Here is a 12,095-nt window from a genome sequence, read left to right as displayed (position 1 = left end):
TGAGTGTAACACGTCTGCCACACACACACACACACACACACACTCACTCACAAACACACACACACACACACACACACACACACAAACACACACACACACTCACTCACAAACACACACACACACACACTGCATCTGCTCCTAGAAATGTGAATGAAGAGACAGTCATAGCAGATCAGCTGAGGATAGAAAGAGACGTGTTGCTGTTTGAAAATTGTTGTTTAGTGGTTAAGTTAAGGGATCTACAAAGAAGAATTACCATAATTACTAAAGAGCTTTACACAGGTTTAATATTTTATTTATTTATAAAACTAAATATAAAAAATATTTTTATCAAGGTCTTATATTTTTTATTTCATGGCAATAAAATAAAATAAAATATTTAATGGAGGGCTTGTATATTTTACTTTATAGCTTATATTTAATTAAATTCAAATTTACAAAAAAAATATCTATATAAATTTAATGTATTTAATGTAGGGCTTATATATTTTATTTCATATATTTTAAAATAAAATAATACAATTAATTGATGCATATTTTATTTCATAGCTAAAATATAAAATAGAAATAAAATACAATATTTAATGGAAGGCCATTAAATAAAATTTGCTTTATATGTAAAATTGTATTTAATTAAATCTTTAATATAGGGCTTGTAGATTTTAATTTGTAGCTATAAATTAAAATATTTAATGGAGGCCTTATATATTTTACTTTAGTGCTAAAATAAAATATTTAATGTAGTACTTACATTTTTATATTTTATTTTATAGCTATAAAATTAAATTGAATGTTGGCACAATGGCCCTCTTTGATTTTGGAAATAATTTTCCAGCAAGTGACATGAACCAAAAATAATGTTCCTTCACGAGCTTCCTGTCCATTTTCTTAATAAGCTGAATCAGCACTCAAAAACTCGACTGTCAAACACACTAAACAAACTCTGTTTCACTCGCTGTCTCCTGAGACACTTCATTCCCAGACGAGTGAATTACATTTCAACTCTTTGTTTGGTGCTTTTGTTTAACAGCAAGGGGCTCAGATGATTTTCAGTGCTGCCAAGGACCTCGGTCAGCTCTCCAAACTCAAGGTGAGGACTCGCTTTTCTAACTACACTAATGAAAAAGTTTTCACTTTCTTTTTCAAGGGATACTTCAGCCATAAAATGACAGTGTTGTTATAGCTCCCAAAAAAAAAAAAAAGTAGTTCAAAGGCTTCCCAGCTAATAGGGAACATTCTCAGAATGTTTGTTCAAAGGTCTTTAATAACATTCTCAAAAACGTTTTTTTCTGAAACATTTTAATTGGATGTTCGTCTACCATTTATTTTGTAAATGTTGCTATGTTACTATGTTCAGAGAACATTCAAAAGTAACATTCCCATAATGTTTACATGATAAAATGACAAAATTCGCATAACTTTCAGACATTCAGATGAGAGAAGATTCAGAAATAACATTTTCACAACATTGCAAGTCACTTTGGATAAAAGCATCTGCTAAATGAATGAATCTAAATGCAAATAACTTTATGGGAATGTTAGCAGAACGTTTCTGAACATTTTTTATTAGTTGAGTTTTTGGTCATTATACAAAATGAGCTGTTGCAAAAAATCACAGAATACGGGAACATGTTTTTTTTTTTTTTTGCATGAACTGTTCCTTTAAGTGAATGGCATTGATGTGTTTGAACACGACCCAAAATGAGAGGTAACTGGTTTAATAAGCAAGCCTCTGAATGCAGACGAGTGCATCAGATTGTAGATGGGAGCGAGGCATGTTCAGTTTAAAGTGTTTTTACCGTAGTGCTTTCACGTAGCTCCCGTTTTGCTGAAAACGGTTTCCAGCTTATGCTACGGCTTTGCAGCTTTCCGTCAACCGCTGCCCGTTTACATCATTCCGCTCTCTCTGGAATCATGCCGGAAAACTTTCCTGCTTCTGCTGGTGTAATTATATCCGCCCTGCTGTGGAGTTTAAGTCCAGAGAAGGACGAGCGCTTTGGATCTGAGCAGGTGTCAAGACAGATGGAGAGCTTCTCATCATTATGTATCCAGATACTCTCCGTCTCAGTTGTCCCTCTCTCTGTCTCATTTCATATGCATTGAAACATCTCTGCTCAATTGCTGCTTTACCTCGAAATGCTTTTTTCTGGCTCCTGTTCTCTGTGCTTCAGTAATTGTGTGTAGAATTCAACCGCTCTGTTTCTAAACCCAGTGAACGGCGTTGCTGTCTATGGCTTAAACACTTATATGCGACTGCCTTAAAACTCATAACAAGTGAGTTTTGAAGCACTCTACTCTTATGTGCACAAGAGAATCAACTCTAGTTATTGTTTCTAAGTGATGTAGAAGCTGCTTGACATGCAAATATTGAGTAATATTGCATGTTTTAAATAGAAGGAATATTTATGTTTAAAGAAGTCTCTTCTGCTCACCAAGGCTGCGTTTATTTAATCAAAAATACAGTAAAAACAGTTAAATATTATTTCAATTTAAAATAAGTTTTCTATGTGAATATATTGTCAAATGTAATTTATTTCTGTGATGCGCAGCTGAATTTTCAGCATCATTACTCCAGTCTTCAGTGTCACATGATCTTCAGAAATCATTCTAATATGCTGATTTGCTGCTTGAGAAACATTTCTGATTATTATCAATGTTGAAAACAGTTGTGCTGCTAAATATAATTTTGTGAAAACTGTGATACATTTTATTTTTCAGGATTCTTTGATGAATAGAAAGTTAAAAATATCAGTGTTTATTTGAAAAATAAATCATTTGTAACATTATAAATGTCTTGACTGTCACTTTTAATCAATTTAAAGCATCCTTTGTGAATAAAAGTATTCATTTCTAAATAAATAAAAAACAATCTTACTGATCTCAGACTTTTAAATGGGAGTACGGATTTTCTTCCTCAGTTAATTTGTCTTGTTTTCCAGTACAATTATCTAAACATTCAAGATTCGTTTACTTGAAAAGCAAAAAGATATAGTCTTGTTTTCTGAAAAAAAGTCATAATTAAGTGAGTTTAAGAAAAAATAACTTAGTTTAAAAAAAAAACAAGATTATTTTTCTGACCCCACTGGCAAATATTTCTTATTGTTTTAAGCAAAAACTCTCTTCATTTTGATCACCTTTTCAGAAAACAAAAATACTTTTGCTTCTCAAGTAAATGTATCTTGATTTAGGAATGCTAAAACAATTGTACTGAAAAACAAGACAAAAATTCAAAAATATTTAAAGTTTTCACTATTATACTAATTACTTTATTATAATAAAGTGTTTTTTTATTGCATTGTACATCCAGTGAGGTTTTATGAAAGTGCAGTAACATTTAACACACGATGAGTGATAAAATGTGCGTCGAGTGCTGTTTGACCTCTAGAGTGTATTTGTGGATGTCTCGGTGTGCAGCGAGTCTGAATGTGTGTGTACTGACCTGAACAGAGGTTTGTCAGTGGACGTACAGGCCGGTTTAACACCTGATCAATACACTCGCTCGAAGTGCTCGCATCTCTAAATAGGTGACCTTAAGCTGGGAGAAGTCAATGGACAGAATCAGCTCTTCCTACTCAAACACACACACTTGAAGTTACACTGATTTGATGTGGATTAATGCTCACTCACACACCGCCCTGTTATCACTCTCAGGCTTATTTGTATTAAACTTTGCACCGCCATTGACCTGTAAGATTAAATAAAATTGAAGTTTCACTGCCTGACTTCTCGTCTTGAATCATGGTGAGGCCACAGAGTCTTCTGGGAACTGTCACCTTTGATTCTAATGAGCGGTAAGAAGCTCCAAGAAAAGCTCCGTTGACTTCTAAATGCCCTATACATGCAAAACCCTAAATGCACACTAGTCATCCTTATAAATCCTGAGATTCTGCGTTTGTGTTTGACCTGAATCTTCCACCTAATGTTATGGTCAGGGTTCTGGTGTTGAAATTAACTGGAGAGAACTTTTGAAAACAGTTGGTATTAAGGCATTTTAGAAAAAAAATGAAAGAAGCAAACTAGTAAACATGTCAAGCAAATCTAAATGCTCAGAGCCATTTTATTTTATTTTAGCTATGAATTGAAATATATATGCCCTTCATAAAAGAAAATATTTTATGTTTATAACTAAAGCAAAATAAAATGAAATAATACATTATAATAATATTTAATAGAGGTCTTATATATTTTGTTTTATTTTATATATAAAATAAATAAAAAATGAAGGGCATATATATATATATATATACTGTATGTATATATATATATTTCTTTACAGCTAAAATAAAATAAAATAAACATGGCAAGCAAATCTGATTTCTCAGAATAATTTTATGCATTGTATTTTATCAAAATTGTTTAGCATGAGGTTGTTTACATAGCTTGGAAATGCATAGAGGAAAAGCTTGTTTTATTTTTATATTTGATTTTAGCTATAAATTATACAATTACAATTTTAAATAAATCAATTAAATTATTAAAAAATTAAAACTATTTCATTATTATTTCTTTTAAATGGCTGAAAATGCCTTCCATAATAAGCCCTTCATAAAACTTTTTTTAATGAAATTAATATATTTACTGAACATCTTATATATCTTATTTTATATCAAAAATAAATTCAAGAAATACAATTAATGAAGGGCATACATAGTTTATAGCTAAAATAAATTAAGATAACAACAGCAAACATGTTGAGTCTGAACGAGTCATTTTTTGCATGGTATTTCATCAAAATTGTTTAACATGAGGTAGTTTGCATAGCTCAACCAGCGTTGGAAAAGAGCTTCAGTACATTTGAATGTAAATCACTCTGTCTTTCTCTGTTTGTCTCAGGAGCATGTGATCCGGGAGGAAGCTCGCAGTCTGAGCCCTCGACAATGTGCCGCTTTGGATTTAGTGCTTCCCACCATCAAGGTATCGGCTTCTCGTTCTTCTTCTGCTCTGATTCTCCGATTTCAGGGGCCAGTTGCATGAACTGCTGCTCAGATTGGTGTTGCAAGTCAAACACCTGGTTTTAAATTCATCTGCATAAAAATATAGCTTAGTTTAAGTGGAGGTGGAAAATTAAGCCTGATTATCATTAGACTAACTGCTAGTATATGCAACAGTTTTTATAGTTATGCACACAGACTGTTCACATACCAACTGCTACTTATTCCACTCATAAAAAGAGACTCAAAACTGCAATATCATATCCGGTCTATGGATTTTGTTCTGTGATTGTGTACTTGATGCTTTCAGTTCCTCTCCAGGCCTCTGGAGGGCGATGTGATGCATGCAGAAACTCAAGCGTTTATGAGCAATTTCATGCAACTTAAACATTCTCCTTTTTCCTGAATATGCATCAGGTTTAAGTGATGATTTGAAGCCAATTTGCCACCTCCGAACCACATTTTCTACAGTTGAAGTGCATGGAATAGAGTCAGATTAGATCTGACCTTGATTTTATTTACCTGCGTCACAAATGCAAACACACACGTGTGAGGTTAGTATGGTGTGTGATAGGGCTGTCAAAATGGCTGAAAAACTAAATTCGAATTTTGTACTTAAATATTATCAATATTCGAATTTTATTCGAATTTAAAAGGCATAATTTCAGTTAGGGGGGAAAAAAGCTTTTGGCTTCTCTCGAGGCCACAAGAGGGCGCATCGAACAAAATATTACTAATGCACGTTTCTTCAAAGCATAATAAAATAACACGACTATCTTCGAAAAAAGTGCATAATGTTTAAAATAATGTTTATAAACCTTATATAATTAAAGTTGCTTAAACAATTAGAAACAAAACAGCATCATGCATGTATGTATAGATTAATACAAAGGACCGAAAACCAATCACAAAGAGTACTTTCTTCATTTAAAAACTTGAGATGCAATAGGATGGGGGAAACCGCCATAAAGTCTTGAGACATGTTTTTAAAAGTTGAACTTACATTCATTTTCCATGGCTTTCTAAACATGCGACTCTCTTGTGCGAGACGCGAGTGCAGCGGTGATAGATGTCCCTCTAGAAAATGTGATACATGTGTGTTCTGTGTGAACGGCTTGGTTTCGGTTTTGACGTAAACAACATCATCTCCGCTTTGATGTTCTTTTTTCCCCGCAATATTTTGAATGAACAACGTAGCAGCGCAGCATCTAGTGGGTTCAACTGGATAGACTAACAAAAGCATTAAAATGCAATGACACTTACATCGTCGTCGCATATCATCGTGTGCCACTGATAAGGCTGCCTGACGCACACCTAAAATTCGAATGCAACATTTTTGCAACGTAAATTCGACGAATATTTGAAATTCGAAAAAAAAATGTACAGCCTTAGTGTGTGATGTTAGTTGTGGTGTAAATGTGCATGTGAGCTGCACATACATGCAACATCAGAGATATTATTGATTCCGTCGTCTCCGTGGAAACGCACGCCCCTCTCTGTTGGGATCAGTCATGGACTGGGAATTTCGCTCATTGGTATTCTGAGGACTGAAGCTAATTAGGGACGTTCACAAAAGCCTTGAGTAAAATGTTGGTGATGGAAATGGCTGCACGCAGAGATGAGCTGAGGATTCTGTGCTCGACAGCAAAGATATCTGCTGAGATTAATGAGAATAATAATTTATGTGTGAGTGGGAAGAAAAGAGACAAACAGATAAAAAGAGGGAGAGGAGAACAATCAGCATCTGATGTCTTTGTTTTGAGGTCTTTTTAAACATGAATGAATCAGTGAATCAGTGCACATCAAAATATAACTTTTCATTTAATATTTTCCATTAACATATCCAAACATTATTATTTTATTTTTTTTAATGCTAAACAATAGATAGGTTGATATTCAGATAATATTTACAAATTAAATTAATAATATTGTAAGTCTTATTTGAAGAGAATATTATGTATCTTGAATTACATTTATTTTTATTAACTGGCCATTTTTATTATTTATTTATTTTAAATTAAAAAAAAAAAAATTACCACATATTTAGATAGACATGAACAATGCTATACAAATAAAAAAATATATATTTTTTCTATTGTTTTTTTTATATATTTATTTTATTTTATAAGGTCAAAGTGAAGGAAAAACGATATTATATTCAAAATATGCAAAACAACATACATGCTAAACAATAGTTATAAACATTCAATAGGTAGATATTCAGATGGATAAATATTTAGAAAGATAAACATTATTAAAATAAATCAATAATATTTTAAGACTTATGTGCCAAGATTATAATGTATCTTAAATTCAATTTGTGTGTGTGTGTGTGTGTGTGTGTGTGTGTGTGTTTTTTAAGCATAAATCTCATACATGAGACAGGCAAAAATTATAACTATTAAATAAATAATCTAATTATTCTCTGAATGCAAGTCTTATTATCTTATGCAGCTTTGCAAATAAATAAATGTATTTAGTTTTAAGAATATTTAGATTTTTTAACTCAAAAATCAGCTATGTATTTTATGTATTATTGTAATTATTATTTTTGGTGCAATAAAAATGAATGAGACTTGATACTGTACGACTACAACACATAAAAATATGATAATATTAATGTGTTGTTCATCTGAGGTAAATGCTGTTCCACATGGAAGACATATGTCACGCAAATGACACAGATGGAACATGAATTTACATTAAACAAAATAAATAAAGCAGGGACTTTGCCTCCTCCTCGCCACTACTCTCAAACACACAATAGAAAAAGCTCCATATGAATAATGCAGCTGAAATAATGGGCCACCAGAAGATTAAACAAGCATGCATTTGAAATCCAGCGTATTTCAAGTATTTTCATAACACGAAGACTGATATGATCAGAACACGAAAGCACATGGAACATATAAACATTGCACTGAACAACCTGCTGCTCTGATGAGTTTCACCAAATCTTGTTTATTCTTTATTCTGTATTATTAACAAAGTGATGCTCGTCCTGAGTCCTGACCAATCAATACAGCCGACAAACCACATCAGCCATTCATCATCGGATCAATTAGAGTCCAGCTCACAGCCAGAGGCCTTCATCAGCAGACAATGAGAGGCTGTTTACTGGATTTCATCACACAGACGCTGAAAGGACTGAGAAAGAGCCAACAAACAGAAAAAAATAGATGAAATAGACAGACAGATAGATAGATCCTATATATTATTATTATTATTTAAAAAAAAATACAAATATTGATTTCAGTATCTACAAAATGTGGCCAAAAACTTTTTATTTTTTTTTTGCTGAAATATGTTTCAAAATATATTTATGTAAATATGTCTAACAATATATTTTTGGCCAATATATATTTTGTAATTTTTGGGAAGAAAAAAAAAATATATATATATATATATATATATATAAATTTTTTATGCATTTAAAAATACATTCCCCCCTCCATATATTTCAATCCAAGAAAATACATTCATGTCACATTTGAAGAAAAACTCTGAACATGTAACATTTAAAAAAAAAAACATGATTTGCGTTTTTTTTATTAACAATAGGCTATTACACTACATTAAAAAAATTAAACATTATTAAATCATTCTAGTTTTTAACTCTAGTAGGCCATTCCATCCGCATTTAGCCTAAATATAGGTCACTGCATGATTTGACGTATTTTTGGTTTTTGCATGAACTGAACGCTCATCAGATTTTTGGGAAGAAAAAAAAAAAATATATATATATATATATATATAAATTTTTTATGCATTTAAAAATACATTCCCCCCTCCATATATTTCAATCCAAGAAAATACATTCATGTCACATTTGAAGAAAATTTGTATTTGTTGTCTGTAATGTGTGTAATGTATAACACATTTAAATAAAAATAAATAATGAATAAAGCCTAAATGTAGGCTATAAGATTGGAAATGTATTTTCTTGCCCCCAAAAATATAATATATTTTATATTTTGGTATGTGAAGGTTGAAACTAAATATATTTGCAATTTTAAAAAATATATTTCATTGAGCTTCGCTGATTACAATTCATATTTAACATATATTTAAAATATATTTTGGCCATGTTAAAATGTATTATTATATGTACTTTTTAAATACAAAAGCAAGCCCAAGAGAAAAGTAAAGTAATGTTATTTACCAGAATTTATTTAGGAGAAAAATGTAAATGTGCAGTATTTCTGAAAAAAACAAAAAAAAAAAAATTATATGTATATATATATACATATATCTATATATATTGCTGTATGGGATAGATATTTTTTATTTCTATTTTTATTCGATATTCTTTATTTCTATTTTATTTTATTAAGGTCAAAGTGAGAGAAAAACTCAATGCAAGCATTGAAAATGACACCTGGCCTTTCCTCAGAGCCGGAGCGATTGATTCCTTGGTGGAAATCTCATCTGTCTCAATCACGGCATGAAAACGCCAGCGCTCCGTCCTCTCCACTCCTCCTCTAATCGGCCCTTATGCTAATAGAATAATAAACGAGATCTGATCAAATGCCAGTCGTCTCCTCACACTCGTGTCCAGCGGTGGCAGATGATCTCTGCAGCTCTTTGCTTCTGTTTAACCCTGATCTGATTGTGTTCAGCTGACAGATGTGTTATCGCTCTCATGTCTCACCGGCAACTCTGGATTAACTCAGTTAACCGTGTGAAGCTATGAATATTACTGAACCGCCTCCTGCAGCATCTGTGCTGGTTCTCCACTGAGAATGTTTCATTTATGATGTTCAAATCGTGTTCTAATGAATGGATGATATTTTTCTGTGTTTTGCAGTATTTAAACAGTAAGGCAATACAGTAGTGTACGAATCTCTGAAAGCCAGTAAATGCACCATTATTCACAATATAACACAGTCTCGTGTGGATTACAAGGATTATTCCTGTTCTACAAAACCTGAACTCTAGAGCTTTTGCATGTGTTGCAATTGTAGGAAGCTTTTTAATAGTGTTTATTTTAATTTAAAATATGCTCTGGTATTTTACTTTTTTTATTTGATTATTACATTTGTAATATGTAATTTACAAGACGATACTATTTCAGTCTTTCTTCATTATTTCATGTTTAATTCAATGTGTTATTTGCTGTTCCCTTATAATTATTTGTGATTTGTATTTGAATTTGAATTGAATTTACTAGCAGTTTCTGAGTGAAAATTTAAAGTAAATCCTACACCGATTTAGTTTTTCAGTGTAGGATAAGCTGGTAGAATATTTTTATTTTATTATTTTGTTTGTAACCATCATTTCCCTCACAAAAAATAACAATAAAAATAACAATCAAAAAATGTTCATTTAAAGAACAATGAAGAAACACTTGGAATTTTTACAAATCAACATCCACTCAGACCAACGCACTCAAATGAGTTCAAATTCAGCCCAGTGTTCACTTAATTCATAATGTTGTGATAAAAGAAAATGAACTGATTTCCGTCTTTAAAAATTGACTTTAATATTTCATCCAGTATATTAAGACATGAAAATGTGCTGCTTAGAAGTAACCCTGCTGCCAATATCCCATGATTACTTCTCCACTCAGAACTTTACCTTTATATGATTCATTTGTTCTGTCTCAGTGAATGGGTGTTTTTTCAGGTTAACGCTGTGTTGATGTATTTTCTGAGTGATCTGTAGCCATGTTTGACTCTCTCAGTAACCAGCGCGTTTGTTTCTCCGTTCAGCAATATTTCCATGCGGGTGGAAACGGTCTGAAGAAAACCTTCCTGGAGAAGAGCCCCGATCTCAAGTCCTTGAAATACGCCCTCAGCCTTTACACTCAACCCACAGATGCCTTGATCAAGAAATATATATGCACCCAAACCTCTCAAGGTAAGAGCATATTTGTGCTCCTGGAGGAGCGATCGTACATCTCCCTGTCAGGAGAGAGAGAGAGAGACACTTTCTCTGCAGTTTTATGGAGTGCGTTTACTTGTGCAGTATGCAAGTTTTCTGTATGCATGAATTATCTACATTTATCTGTTCCAAAACATAATGTAGTGTGCAGCCTACTTAGACAACATTAGACATACATTAGCAACATTCTGATTCCTTCTTTTGGCCAAATTCTAAGACAGCAATCAATCAGAAGTCCATCCCAGAATGCATTGTGACAAACACAGTGCACAAAAAAGTGAGAGGAATTAGTAGGTTAAAATTATACAGATTCTTTCAATGCCAGAAAGTACCAATCAAATGTATATATGTTCTGCAAGAAGAAAATATTAAACACATTTTATTGGACTGTCCTGCTTTTAATACAAGTAGACAACATTTTTTTTATTCAGTAAGCTCACTTAAAGGGACAGTTCACCCAAGAATGAAAATTCTGTCATCACTTACTCACCATCATGTTGTTCCAAACCTGTATGAGTTTCTTTCTTCTGTTGAACACAGAAGAAGATATTTTGAGGAATGTGAGTAACGAAACTCTTTCATGTCCCCATTGACTTCCATAGTATTTTTATTTATTTTTATTTTATTTTTTCAAGTCAATGGGGACCAACAACTGTTTGGTTACCAACATTCTTCAAAATATCTTCTGTTATGTTCAGCAGAAGAAAGAAACTCATACCGGTTTGGAACAACTACGATCTAAATATAATTTAATAAAACTGTATGAATACTCATTGTATTCATGCAACACAAATATTTTGTGCTGTGTGTTATGGAATTGCTTACATGCAAAAATACAACAAAAAAAAAGGTACAAAACGGTCACTGGGGCAGTACCCTTTCAAAAGGTACTAATATGTACTTTTAAAGTACTAACAAGTACCATTTAGGGGTAAATAAGGTACAAAGATGTACCTTTTCGCTTTTGTACCTTAGGGCAGGGGTTTTCAACCTGTGGGGCGCATCAGTTAATTCAGAGACGTTCCTTTGAGGATTTATGAATATGAGTTAACAAATCTTTAGCCATCCACTAGGGGACAATCTGACTCCCACTGCTAGTCGACAGTTAGAGCAGAGTTGGCTCGAGTATCAGTCATGCTCAGTGTTGCCAAGTCTGCGGTTTTCCCGCGGAATTGGGCTACTTTAACACTGTTGCCGCGTTTTGTAGTTTTGGGCTAGTTTTGAGTAGCAATTAGGCGGGTTTTGTTGTGAAAACCTGGCAACCCTGGTCACGCTTATTGA

The 12,095-nt window shown here is 32.7% G+C and overlaps 1 protein-coding gene across 1 annotated transcript in view; it reads left to right on the top strand.

Moving 5' to 3' along the window:
- Window positions 1-12,095, top strand: part of LOC107662500 (protein unc-13 homolog C) — a 113,812-nt gene that overhangs the window by 86,004 nt on the left and 15,713 nt on the right. The window contains exons 20-22 of the mRNA XM_016452549.1: window positions 1,031-1,090; window positions 4,834-4,914; window positions 10,643-10,790. Coding sequence (XP_016308035.1) covers window positions 1,031-1,090; window positions 4,834-4,914; window positions 10,643-10,790 — 289 coding nt within the window. The remainder of the gene's footprint in view (window positions 1-1,030; window positions 1,091-4,833; window positions 4,915-10,642; window positions 10,791-12,095) is intronic.

This window comes from Sinocyclocheilus anshuiensis, unplaced genomic scaffold, assembly GCF_001515605.1.
Source record: "Sinocyclocheilus anshuiensis isolate Anshui unplaced genomic scaffold, SAMN03320099.WGS_v1.1 scaffold1104, whole genome shotgun sequence".
Lineage (NCBI taxonomy): Eukaryota > Metazoa > Chordata > Actinopteri > Cypriniformes > Cyprinidae > Sinocyclocheilus > Sinocyclocheilus anshuiensis.
The sequence above is the reverse complement of the archived record's forward strand: the minus strand, read 5'-3'. Positions and strand labels throughout refer to the sequence as shown.